The sequence below is a fragment of the Pelophylax lessonae genome (assembly GCF_965119305.1).
Source record: "Pelophylax lessonae genome assembly, chromosome: 9".
In the NCBI taxonomy this organism is placed as follows: Eukaryota; Metazoa; Chordata; class Amphibia; order Anura; family Ranidae; genus Pelophylax; species Pelophylax lessonae.
Genome location: NC_138776.1, coordinates 228,546,795 through 228,561,280, shown reverse-complemented (window position 1 = coordinate 228,561,280; position 14,486 = coordinate 228,546,795). Strand labels below are relative to the sequence as shown.

The window sequence follows — 14,486 nt, the reverse complement described above, 5'->3', positions numbered from 1 at the left end:
GGTTTAAGCTTAAAGTGCGTAAGAGGTTCTTCACTGTAAGAGCGGTCACTTCTGAAGTTGGTTTTTGTTGGCCGAGAAAATTCGTGTGCAGTCTAGGCACATTCCAACCAACAAAACACAACTCTGGACAAAAGTCGGACGATCGGTCGGCCGATAATCGCTGCGTGTGTACGAGGCTTTACCATACTGATAGTTGTCCTTTGGCAAGCAGGGTTGTTGGTTGCAAATGTTTAGGTTACTAATTCTCTGACTGCTTTGCTCAGGCTTTTATTTCACTATTGCCACCTCTCTTCCCCGATTGTCGGGGAAAATGTGAGAACATCCGCTGAGTAAACAAAGCAGGCGGATCTTCTCTGTGACAGACAAGGAGAGATCACAGGATCCAGCGAACCTGTGATCTCTGTCTGTGTCACAAACCCCCCCCACACGTCAGTGAGGCGTACATTTAACCCCTTGATCACCAACAGTGTTAACCATAGGTGTGCGCACAGGGTGTGCCGAGTGTGCCTGGGCACACCCTAATCACCTTGTGCCTATTGCTATTGTCACTGTCTGCACGCAGGGAGAAGGGGAAAGATCCCCCTCCTATAAGTGCTTAGGCACTGCTCTTTCACTGCGCCAGCAGTGTGGTCAGTGTGCTGGTGTCATATATATGAAGACACATGCATGCATGTGTGTTTGAGCTTTGGGGTGCACAACCTAATGCAATAGGCTGTGTACACCTGTGGTGTTAACCCCTTCCCTGCCAGTGTCATTATTACAGTAACAGTGCATATTTATAGCACTGATTACTGTAATAATGTCACTGGTCCCCCCAAAAGTGTCAAAAATGTCAGTTAGGGGTCAGATCTGTCTGCCGCAATTGTACAGTCCCGCAAAAAATCGCAGATCGCCGCCATTGCTAGTAAAAAAAAAAAAACGAAAAAAAAAAACGATTAAAATTACATAAATCTTTCCCGTAGTTAGTAAACGCAATAACTTTTGCGCAAACCAATCAAAATTCGCTTATTGTGAAGCAGTGCTAAAAATATGCACTGTTACTGGAATAATGACACTGGCAGGGAAGGGGTTTACACTGTGGGTGATCAAGGGGTTAAATGTGAGCCTAGGAGAGTGATTCTAATTGTATGGGGGCTGGGCTTATAGAATGATCATAGAGACCTGTGATCCTATATAGAAGGATCACAGGTGATCATTCCAGGGAGATGAACGGTCAGCTGTGTTTACAACAGCTGACCGTTCTTCTCTCTCAGCGGGGAACGATCGCGGGTGTCAGGCGGCAATCGGAATCGCCTGCCCCATGCATCGGAAGCCCCGGTTGCCGAGTGGGGTTGGGAGCGTGCTGCCGGCGGCACATGCTCACCCCCTAGCTGCAGGCGCGCGACCGACGTATACCTATGTCGGTTTGCGCAGGAGGGGCTGCCTGCTGCAGTATAACTACAGTGGGCGGTCCTTAAGTGGTTAAATACCAAATCTGGTACTAAACATCTTTTAGAAGTCTTCAAATACTGATTCAATCTTGAGGCTGTGAGCTGCACTGTGCAGGACCAGCAATTACACTCATGTTAGAGTTATTCCATCAGTTAATATAGTACACATGTAGGAGATCACAATGATAATAAATAACATTTCTATACATAGGAGTGGTCAGAAAGGTGAAGAAGCAGAGGATGGAGAAAGAAAATTAAAAGTGATTAAATCATGACTAAACCCAAAAGCAAAAATGTATTATATTGCAGCTTACTAATTCTTAGATGTGATGGATGCATTTGTTTCCTTTTAAGGCCAGCTCAAGCTCTCCAGCAGAATGTATCAGTTTACATGGATGAGACAAACCACTTAACACTGGCAGGGTTAAATAAAATGATCAGCTTTTATTTATTTATGCAAAACCTTTATTCCAAAAGGAAAAAAAACTGTTTGCTATAACTGTTTATAAAGTGTAAACTGGAGTTTGGCTTCAATTTGTTAGTGTATCTAAACCTGATTATATATTTAACACCACCCTCCCCCCCGGGTGACAATGCTGCTGTTTGCTGTACATCCTGTTCTCATTCCTCCAGAGTTGTGTTTAACCACATGCTACCCGCCCACCGTCAAATGACGGCGAAACGGAGCGGTGCATCTATTGTTCTGGGGCGCCGTCACATGACGGCCCACCAGAACTGCCTCTCTCGCGCGCGCCCCCAGGGGCGGGCAGAGCGGCGACCCGATCTCAGTAAAGAGTCAATGACATGACTCTTTACCCATGTCCAATCACAGTAAATGAGGAAGTGCCGTTATTCGGCTCTCCTCACCTCACACTGTCAGAGTTTGAGGCGAGGAGAGCCAATCAGGGGCTCCTACTCATAGGGGAGACAAAGACATGTAATCAGGGCACTGATCATCAGTGCCCTGATTACACAAATGTGAAATCAAGTGCCAATCATTGCCCACCATCAGTGCACAAAATCAGTGCCCATAGTGCAGCCAATCAGTGCCTGCTCATCTAGGCACTGACTGGCAGCACTATGGGCACTGATTGTGGGCACTGATGGTGCTGCCCCTCAGTGCTCATCAGTGCCACCCGTCAGTGCCCATCAGTGCCACCGTCAGTGCTGATCAGTGCCACCTGTCAGTGCTGATCAGTGCCACCTATCAGTGCCCATCACCATCAGTGTGGCATATTATTACCTCCTAATCAGTGCCACCTCATCAGTGCCCATAAGTGCCACCTCATCAGTGCCCATCAGTGCAGCCTATCAGTGCCCATCAGCACCGCCTCATCAGCGCACATCAGTGAAGGAGAAAAATTATTTATTTTCAAAATTTACTCAAAGAAAATAAGAAAAACTTTTTTTTTTTAAAATTTTCTGTCTTTTTTCTTTGTTTTTTTGTAAGTAATAAAAAACCCAGCGGTGATTAAATACCACCGAAAGAAAGCTCTATTTGTGTGAAAAACATGATAAAAATCTCATATGGGTACAGTGTAGCATGATCGCACAATTGTCATTCAAAGTGTGAGAGTGCCGAAAGCTGAAAATTGGCCTGGGCAGGAAGGGGGTGAAAGTGCACTGTAGGCAAGTGGTTAATTATTACAGGAGGTGTGTTACTGGCCAGATCACCAGGTAGAAACAAACAGAAGCAAAAGCCAAAGAAAAGAAAACTAATGCAGCCACCACAGCCAAATGATTGGTGAGATGCAATATAATACATTTTTGGTTTTGGGTATACTGCTTTCCTATAAATGATAAATGCACATCAGGTATGCTACAGAACAAAAGTACAAGCATAGTCTTTAATGCTCTAGTTCTACTGTATGTTTATATTTTTTTTTGTTTCAGGGTTCTTCTGTGTTTGTCATTCTAACAAAACTTATAACAACTCCAGATCAAGTGCAAGATCACTGTCCAGAGGTGAGTGTTTTCCTTCCACTACTTCTAAAGGTAAAAAAACCTACATGACACTGAAACTTTTTTGTTTTTTTTTATAAGTGTAAGCTCTAGGGCTTACACTTACCAACTTCAGTTGCTGTTAGTGGTGAGGAAATCCTTCTGCATTCCATTCCCTGGTCCGTTTCGATGCTGCATCTGCCCCCCGTCGGCTCTACAGGGAGAGCTGAACGATCGAACACAGCTGATTGCTCTGAGCAGAGAGCTGAGATTCTCAGACAGCAGCTCTCTGCTCTTCCCTCCAGTGCTTACTGGAGCACTGGGCTGTGTAAGAGATGGGAGGGCTGGCTCAGCCTCTCAGCAGATCTTCCACCTGGGTGTTCAAGCCAAAAGTTTGTGAATATGATCCTCCACCGCCACCAAACACACTGAATCTTACCACAATGGGCGGACTATTGCTCTCACAACAGTCAGACTATGCAGTGGGTGATTTAGAAGGATCACTCAGCCTTAGACTTCCGTTTGATTTTATATCCAGATTCCTAGGAGATATCCAGGATAAGATTCATACGCATCATGTAAAGAGTTGAAGAGAAAGACTCATAGTATAGTAGATTCTCAATTTTTTATTTATTAAGTAAAATTTCACTCACCATGTACTGGTGTAACACACGCCTGTATGCTAAACAAAATACAACTTGCTTCTATCCAAAAAGATGGCCGACCTCCAGACGTGATGACATGTACGCAGAGCTAGCTCCTCCCAATGCGTTTCGTCATTTAGACGTCATCAGGGGGCGTGGCTCTGCAGGTGTACTACGTTTTTTTTATATTAACAGGACCAGAACACCCTTCTTAACCCAGAGCGAGCCAAACCAATCACAACCGATTACTACCGAGCCCGGAAGTGATTCAACACCACTATATGCGTTCCAAAGGTATAGACAATTGGAACCAGCTCAATGCCGAACCCGGAAGCAAAATCAGAAGCGAAATGTAATTTCAAAGTTCAATGAAATCCAGCAAGAGCTAGATGCCAAATAAAAAAAATATACAATCCATACAAAACATCACACGACTAGCATAAAAGATGTATATGATTAAAAGCCAAATCATTAAAACTTTGGTTAGTGAAATATTAAAAAGGCCAGGCAGTTAAAACATCTAATAAGCTGCATTATCTCAAATAAATGGTCAGTTCACAAAACCACATTCTTATATAGAACAAAAAGTAAATGATATTGTGTAATGACATTTATATATACAAAGAAGGAGCAGAAAAAATATACATGAAAAAATATATAAATAACAATAAATATAAATATAAAAATAAAAATTAAAAAATAAAAATTAAAATAGAAACAATTTTAGGGTACTGCAGCAAATCTAAAACATGGCGAAAAGCCACAATGAGAAAGTAGTAATTGCCCCCAGTAAACTGCTACCTAGGAAAAGTAAATTTAGACGGCTACACTTACAAACAGGTTCACCAAGGGGGTCAGTCCAACCAGTAGTTAATAAGTAATCTGCTGCAAATATCATAGTTAATCTAACTTGAACCAATCCGCTCATTAAGACTTTATTACTTTGTTGTTCTGGGTAAGTTGCACGCTACATAGTCAAGTTAGGATGAGGAACACAGTCCATTAGCTTGCACCTTTAGTTCATCTCCCATATTTCACAGGTTTCCTTTCATTTCTAGAAGGCTCAACCTAATATTTTCCTTCTCTGTTTCCATCCTAGAGTGATGAGAAGTACAGATGCACCACAGACAGCAAATGTACAAGAAACAGGCCTACGTCCAACGGTAAGATTGTTCTATTTACTTACCTGTGGGTCACATGTCTGTTTGGACTTTAAGATTTAGGAGGTCTATGGCTAGTCAGAGTACAACATTATGCTGCTCATAACTGGCTGTTTTTGTAAAATGTACTAGGCGTAAATTGAACTCATGCAACCTTTTGGTTTAAAATTCTGAAATCATTACTTAGATTCCGGATCGAAATAAATGTGCTGAATTCAAGGTAGAAAAGACTTGAAATTCAAATTTTAATGGCAGCTTTCTGTCAACGGGGGTATCCCTGGGGTCCCCAGAGTAGTCTAAAGAGTGTATAAAGATGAAAGCATCAAAGTAATTGAAGAGAATACTGTACAACAAACTTTAAAATAAAAAGATATGGTAGTACTGATTCTGGTCGTTGGTCAGGGTTGACTGGTGACCTAAAGCAGCACGCTTTTATTTTGCAGTTTGTTGACCAATATTCTCTGCAATTACTGCCAGTATCAAAAACCCTGATGATGGGGTAGTTTAAGCCCCTGCATCACGTCAGATTTTTCATCTGATCTCTTGTCATGAGCATTAAAGATTTACTGGTCTCACGCTAGATCTGTGGTGCTCCTATATGTTCTACATGCAAATTTCTCTTTTGGAACAAGCTTTTAGGAGGAAAGTTCAGAACTTTCAGACTTCATTAGCTGCATACTTATTTACGGCATCTATTCCCCAGATATTAATCAGGTAAGTCAGGAGGGAATATTAAGCCTCGATTCACACTAGCGTTCACACAGTCCATTGACCGCTACAGGACCCGTTCTAATAGGAGCGACACAAGTTGCTCCGACTTAGAAAAAGGGTCCTGTACTACTTCGGGGCGACCTCGGAGCGACTTGCATAGACTTCCATTATGTGAAGTCCATGCAAGTCGCTCCGAAGTCGTGGTGCATGGGAATGCACAAGTCGTCCCCGAAGTAGTACAGAGTCGTGCCGCCCCAGTGTGAACCGACTCTTACATGTTTAGAACACAAGTATTTTTTGGAAAACATAAACATTTGTTCTATTACATAAAGGCTTTCTTTTTTTCTAGTGCAAAGCACATTAAGCCTTCCTAAAACAGAAAATTATCTGCTTGTCTCTTTTTTTTACCACATATCTAACTAAAATTCCAATGTACATTTGCTAAGGTTTATTGGGGGATTTTTTGGCTCCTTTTAGCCCCCCCCCCCCTAAGAAGATTAGTATACTGTTCACTTTATTTTATTTTTGACATACTACTGCCCAGTAAAAAAAAATCCCCTGTGGACAAGGCATTTAGTTCTGTCTTGCCTATGCATTCTAAAATAAATTTTAATTTTAAAAAACTTTAATTCAGAAGATCCTGGACTGTAGAATATTTGACTCCTGACACTGCTTTGCTCAAAAGTCACTGAATAGCTCCCTCCAGCCCTGCGCTGGCTTGAGGTAGCTCCTTGTAAATTCCTGTGCTGCTGCAACTCTTAACTGGTACACTCCACACTGTACACTGACTCTTCAGGGCCCAAACTGCAGGTGCCCCCTTTAAACCTTCAGGGTCCTCCGACTAGGTACCCCCCTCTAACTTCAGGGTCCTCTGACCAGGCACCCCCTTTACAGCTAGCTGACACTTGGATACTAGAACCTTCTCTGGAGTGGTCCCCTCTGACACTAGGCAGACCCCCAGGGGCAATCCGCAGTACTCACAACCTTTGTAGGCTTTCCTGAGACTGGACCCCTCTCTCTCTCCGCTGGTTCTCGGCACTCCGGATCCCCTTCAGCTCAACTCAGCACCCTCTGGATTCTCAGGCAGCACCCAGAGACATCTGCTTCCTCTAACAGGAGGAGAGACAGCCGTTCTCTCCCTCCTGGGACTCTGCTTCCCACCAAAGACCATGACCAAAGACCAAGTTGTTATCAATAAGTTCTATTGATATAACTATTTCAAGTAAAATAACCAAGTTCATATATTTATTGTGTAGCACCTTACAGGTAGGTGCTAGGTAAAATATAGTGGGCTTTGTCTGCCTAACAGCAGAGCCATGATTTATTTTTGTCAGGTAGGGTGTCATGGCTTCCAGGTGTGTCTGCTGAGAGGGGAGGCTCCACACTGGCTCTGTGAGAGGGTTCTCATAGGGCAGTGGAGGAAACCCAATCAGGGACACATTCAGGCTTGTAGCTACCCCAGAAGGCAGATTCTGCCACAGAGGATTCTGGGAGTGGGTATAAGTTTGTGGGGACTTATCCGGGGGCCTTCAGATGGATCCCATATACGACCTGGGGGCCTTGGCAGAGAACCCCATCTATGGGGAGTAGCAGAGATTCAAGCGGCTACCCCAGGCTGCACCGAGGCCTCCTTGAAACGCACACTCACATGGGAAACCAGGAAGTCCCGATGTGCGTGTGTTCCACCAATAGCTGAGCCACTTCCAGTCTCAACCGACGTCACATCGACTCGGTCGGGAATCTGGAGGTCTCCGGATTGCAAAAGGAATCCTTTTTAGCATATGTTTGTGAGTATGGCACGTTTTTTAATCTTCCAAAAATGTCTTGTGATATCGCACTAGGTCGGTGCGTTCTTCTCATTGTTTTTAGTTTATGTGGATACCCATCGTCCTGAGAGGGCAGCAAGAGCCTAGATGCCAGCAATACAGCCATCATTTTAACACAGGACTTGAGCGCAGGAGACTTCATTTGTCTGTTTTGCACAGCTTGTATAACAGTGTAAATTTGCTGTCCCCTCAAAATAACTCAACACACAGCCAATAATGTCTAAACCGCTGGCAACAAAAGTGAGTACATCTCTAAGTCAAAACCCCAAATTGGGTCCAATTAGCCATTTTCCCTCCCCGGTGTCATGGGACTCGTTAGTGTTACAAGGTCTCAGGTGTCAATGGGGAGCAGGTGTGTTAAATTTGGTGTAATCGCTCTCAATCTCTCATACTGGTCACTGGAAGTTCAACATGGCACCTCATGGCAAAAAACTCTCTGAGGATCTGAAAAAAAAATGTTGCTCTACATAAAGATGGCCTAGGCTATAAGAAGATTGCCAAGACCCTGAAACTGAGCTGCAGCACGGTGACCAAGACCATACAGCGGTTTAACAGGACAGGTTCCACTCAGAACAGGCCTCACCATGGTCGACCAAAGAAGTGGAGTGCATGTGCTTAGCGTCTTATCCAGAGTTTGTCTTTGGGAAATAGATGTATGAGTCCTGCTAGGATTGCTGCAGAGGTTGAAGGGGTGGGGGTTAGCCTTTCAGTGTTCAGAGCATACGCCGCACACCACACACTGCATCAAATTGGTCTGCATGGCTGTCGTCCCACAAGGAAGCCTCTTCTAAAGATGATACACAAGAAAGCCAACAAACAGTTTGCAGCAACAGACAAGCAGACTAAAGGGCCATACACACTATAAGATTTTCTGAAGACTTTTTCCTTCAGATTTACCTTTTCTATGTAGTGCAAGGGCCTGCCAGATTGCATACAAATTGAAAGTGTTTAGGTTTGACCTCATATTATATGGTTTTGGTAAGTCTGAAGTGAAAAGTCTTCACAAAATCTTATAGTGTGTATGGCCCATTAGGAAGGACATGGATTACTGGAACCATGACCTGTGGTCTGATGAGACCATGATAAACCTATTTGGTTCAGATGGTGTCAAGTGTGTGTGGTGGCAACCAGGTGAAGAGTACAAAGACAAGTGTGTCTTGCCTACAGTCAAGCATGAAAAAAGAAACTGGTTTGATTACTCTAAACCACCCAATCCACAACAAGTAGAAAATAATGGTCAAGCACTCACGGGATATTCAAAACATGTATATTAATATTTTATTTGAAATACATCACACCAAAAATTAGATCGAGGATCCAGGCACGATAAAATTATATTAAAATGGTAACAAGGACAACAACAGACATACCATGAGGTGAGTACCTGGATAGAGAACTGGCTCCAGGGGAGAGTGCAAATGGTGGTGATTAATGGGGAGTACTCGGATTGGGCGGGTGTGGAAAGTGGGGTCCCCCAGGGTTCTGTCCTGGGACCAATCCTGTTTAATTTATTCATAAATAATCTAGAGGAGGGAATATCGAGTAAAATCTCGGTATTTGCAGATGATACTAAACTAAGCATGCCAATATCTTCTGGGCAGGATGTGGAAACCTTACAAGCGGACCTGAACAAAATAATGGGGTGGGCAACAACGTGGCAGATGAGTTTTAATGTTGAAAAATGTAAAGTAATGCACTTGGGTGCCAGAAACCAGAAAGCAAGCTACTCACTGGGGGGGGGGGGGAAACCTCTGGGTGAGTCTAGGATGGAAAAGGACCTGGGGGCACTGGTAGACAACAGGCTTGGCAGTGGCATGCAATGCCAAGCCGCTGCAAGCAAAGCCAACAGAATACTGGTATGCATAAAAAAGGGGATTCACTCCAGAAATAAAGAGATTATTCTCCCTTTCTACAAGACTCTGGTCCGGCCACATCTGGAGTATGCTGTCCAGTTCTGGGCACCGGTCCTCAGGAAGGATGTGCTGGAACTGGAGAGAGTCCAGAGAAGGGCAACAAAAATAATTAGGGGAATGGAGGACATCAGCTATGAGGAAAGACTACAAGCGCTGAACTTATTCTCTCTGGAGAAGAGACGATTGAGGGGGGGATATGATATCAATGCACAAATACTGTACTGTAGAAAAAGGGAGTTATAACTGCGCTAACTAATGAATACAGCAGCAACTTAATTTGTGACAAACAAAAAAGAGGATAAAGGGGCTAAGTCGCGCTACTAAGTGCTGATTTGATAAGTAACCATCAAACAAGACACAATGATTGATAGACCAAAAAGTCCTCTATGATGTAAACGTGTTATCCAAATGACAGATACAGTCCAAATTCCAGATTTCAGGGTCAGATGATCATATCGAAATTCACATAATCTCCTTACCAGAAAAAGGAATAGAGTTCGCCCAAAAAACTCAAACGGAGTTGAATCAACCTCAGATGGATGTACTCAGATTCGCCTCTCATCAATCGATGGCAGTCATACATGGGAAAAGAAAATAGACTCCATAGCGTAATACTGTTAGGTGCTCATGAACCACCCAGATGAAATGATGTTTAGGGTGAGACAGAAAAAGGAGAAAGGTAGCACACTGAAGACCTTGTCCAACACCACTACCGCTTACCAGACTCCAATGGGTTAACAGCCAAACAGACCCATAAGCGATCCCTCAGGCAACCGGTGAAGATCACTCCAGACCAGAATCTCATGGGTTAACAGCCAAACAGTCCTAACCACGATCCTTTAGGCAACCGATGAAGCTCACTCCAGAACTCGCTCGAATGTTATCCCCCAAAGTAGTGATATGCAAGACAAAGGCACTACATAGTGCATTACCACCACACTTTATTAAATAACAAGTAGACAGCAACTTACAGACAAACGATGTATTCACAGCAAGGATTAGGCAAGCCGCCGGCCGGTCGGCTTCTCCGCCCGTCCTATCCAATAGCGTCCGCACAAGCAGGTGACGTCAGCACGCCGCGACCGACGCACGTTTCGTCAAATGTGACGTTGTCAAGGTACGGGCGGCGCGCTGACGCCACCGCTTATGTACAGGAGGTAAACACCCCATGTGACCATCCAAAACGGAGCAAACCGCCATCTTCACTCAGGGAAAAGACAGCGATATTGCCCATAACTGGTTGCGCCACTAATATACATATATAAAATATGTAGAATTTGGACTGTATCTGTCATTTGGATAACACGTTTACATCACAAACTATTAAGAGAAAGGGAATACAATAAGACACTTAGCCACTCACTAAAACTAGAGGAAAGGCGGTTTAACCTTAAAGTGCGTAAGGGGTTCTTCACTGTCAGAGCAGTAAGGATGTGGAATTCTCTTCCACAAGCAGTCGTATCAGCAGGGAGCATCGATAGTTTCAAAAAACTATTTGATGGGCACCTTAAAGACCACAACATACAGGGGTATACAATGTACGGTTAACAGCAAACACACACACACACATCATAGGTTGAACTGGATGGACTGATGTCTTTTTTCAACCACACAAACTATGTAACTATGTATGTAACATTAAAAACAACCCCACACCCTCCACTGAATAGTGACAAAAAAACCCAAAATATCATGTAGCGCTAACAATATGTAAGTGGATGTATGAGGGTCTTTGAACCAAGTACTGGTATAAGTCACTCTGTAGGGGATTAATTCCCATATGGAAAATAAGAAATAGGACTGTTGATTCAATCTCTAAAAAAATTAGTTCAATAAGTTGGAGAGACAAACTCCTTGTAAATCATAAAAGCTGTATATGGTCTCAAGAATTCCTGATAGATGGAAGGGTTAGATCCATGGGATTAGGAAGAAGCAGACATCTGTGTGTGGTCTAGAGGAGTCTTAAGAGTTCATCAAGTCACAAGTTATAAATCTGTGGTTCATATGTGTCACACAGAATGTATATCAATGAGCTTGATACATAGAGAAAGGGTCCCTTGCACACCACAGGCATATGATGCAAATCCACAGCATTTTCTTCATATAAGTGAATAACCAAAGCTTATGAAAAGCAGACTGGGATATACAGTACTCATCCAAACAGGAAAATCTCCAGAGCAGTCCAAAATCAAAGGTGAAAGAACTACGAGATATTAACAAGTTCAAAATGTCCATAAGGTAGCTGAATATCACCAATCCTTGAAGGAGGGGGGGGGGGGGGGTAGAATGCTGGCGCCTGACCGGTTTTGCCGGACACAGGCCGGCTGCTTCAGAGGCAGTGCTAATTTTTTGAGAGATTGAATCAACAGTCCTATTTCTTATTTTCCATATAGGAATTAATCACCTACAGAGGGACTTATACCAGTACTTGGTTCTATGACCCTTATATATCTGCTTATATATTGTTAGCACTACATGATATTTTGGGTCTTTTTTGTCACTATTCAGTGGAGGGTGGGTAGTTGGTTGTATGTTTGTTTTTAATGTGTATGTCTGTTGTTGTCCTTGGTACCGTTTTCATTTCATGTCATCATGCATGGATCCTTGATCTGATTTTTTTGGTGTGATGTATTTCAAATAAAATATTAAAATACATGTTTTAGATATCCCGTGAGTGTTTGACCATTATTTTCTACTTGTTGTGGATTGGGTGGTTTAGAGTAATCAAACCAGTTTCTTTTATTGAGTTATTTTTCCCTACTATTAGTGCACTGGTATACTCCCCCCTCCGCTATTGTGGCAAATTTTTTGACGCCCTTTACATTGATTTACTATATATTTAATGAGGGACATGTCTTAGAGTGCCTATTATTAGTTTGTCTGCAGTCAAGCATGCTGGTGGGAGTGTCATAACATGACATCACATGTGTTCCTGGCTTTTATACAGTATCCCAGCATGCACTTTTCCTCGGCCAAATCACCAGGGATGTATCAAAAGCCTGTGCACCCATTTATCAGGTTTCCTCCCACTGTCCAATATGCCTTCCTATTGGACCAGTGTGAAACACTCTCCAGACAGAACAAGTTGCATCCTAAGCACAATGAGCAGACCTCACTAACAGATCCTGCTCTCTGGTAGGCAGAGAACAATATAGATTTTACCTTCAGTCATTCTGGTAAGCAGACAGAGCTCAAAACTATACTTTCTCACTAGCACCCACCTAAGAGGGTGCTACACTTGTGCACAACTATTTGGGTTTAATAAACAGAGTTTAAAAAATAATTGAAGTTTACTTGCCTTGCTCTATGTTTGCCTTTACGACAATACCATGTAGTATGCAATACAAAAGTAGAAATTCTGCATCAGTATAGTTAGAAAGCCCTTTTTTATTAAGTCTTAGAGAAAGGTTAAATGTTAAGGGCTCATTTTAAGGTTTGTTCACACTTATATAAAAAAGGGCCTTCCATTCAGTCTCTTGGCCCTATCTACAATACATACTCAGCTGATGGGGATTCGGTACACATTTTCTCTACTGGATCACAGCTCATTACGTTACACCCTCTGCCTCTGTGAGCTATATGGGCCATGGATCTGAATCTTTTCCAATCAGCAGAGGAACACGTCAAGGTTGTCCTCTTTCACCCCTCCTGTTCGCCCTAGCTATCGAACCCCAAACACACCTAATTCGCCAACATTAAGGGGTTGGAAATTGGTGGTCATCATCACAAACTATGCATATTCCCAGATGACGTCCTAATCTTTCTGACATCTCCACTGACCTCTGCACCCAACCTCCTTAAAGTATTGACAGATTTTGGCGATATCGCAGGATTGAAAGTTAACCCACTCAAATCCACAGCAATGAACATTTCCATCCCCCCCATGAACTACCGCAACTGCAGTCTGCCCTGCTATTCACTTGGTCTCCCGTTCCATCTCATACCTCGGCATTAAATTGACAGCCAACGTATCTGACCTCTTCTCCACCAACTATCTTCCTTTGCTTACGCATTTCACTAACCTTATGTCCAAATGGTCCACTCTACCACTAGCATGGATGGGTAGGATAACAGTAGCCAAGATGTCCATTCTCCCAAAAATACTGTGGCTCTTCCGGGTATTACCATTCCCTGTCCCAAGTTACTTTCTTTGCCTATTACAACAACGTGCAATCTTCTACGTATGGGGCATGGTCAAACCTTGGATACCCCGACACACTCTATACTTATTAAAACAGAGAGGCAGCCTAGGCCTTCCTAACTTTGCAAGATATTTCCAAGCTGCTCATCAAGCCCAACTGCCCAAGTACCACACAACTACTCAAATAGTTGCTACAGAATCATTTGAGTCTGACCCTCTCTCAGTCGATAACCTCCTATGGCTTCGCCCATCCGACCGCCAAACCATTCTCAACCCAATGACCCATCATCTTCTCTCTCTTTGGGATCGCTTCAAAATCAAACACTCAATCCAATCGCCCCACAACCCTATGCTCTAATTTCTCCGCAACCCAGCGTTTTACCCAGGCTGGACCTCACCCTCCTCTTAACACGCTTGGTCTTTGGCAAACCTTTTCAGAGCTTATCAGTTTTTAAACCCCTTCCAGAATTTGATCGTTCCCCATTCTTAGGGAGTCACATTACATTCCCTCGGCCAAAATCTTTAGATACCTCCAAATCAAACATTTCCTTACACCCCTACTCCCTCAAGACACCTGTACTACTACCGTATCTATTTTCTAACAAACAAGGGCGACCCACATAGACGAGGTCTCGTCTCAGCTCTTTACTTTCACCTTCTAACCTCTGGATCTCCCATTACTCCCTCTTATACCTCTAGTAAATGGTAAAGTGATCTTGC

The 14,486-nt window shown here is 43.3% G+C and overlaps 1 protein-coding gene across 1 annotated transcript in view; it reads left to right on the top strand.

The window, feature by feature from the left end:
* P2RX3 (purinergic receptor P2X 3) overlaps window positions 1-14,486 on the top strand; it is a gene marked incomplete at both ends in the record, with an annotated part of 285,859 nt that overhangs the window by 89,229 nt on the left and 182,144 nt on the right. The window contains 2 exons of the mRNA XM_082268304.1: window positions 3,324-3,395; window positions 5,115-5,178. Of these exons, the coding sequence (XP_082124430.1) occupies window positions 3,324-3,395; window positions 5,115-5,178 (136 nt within the window). The remainder of the gene's footprint in view (window positions 1-3,323; window positions 3,396-5,114; window positions 5,179-14,486) is intronic.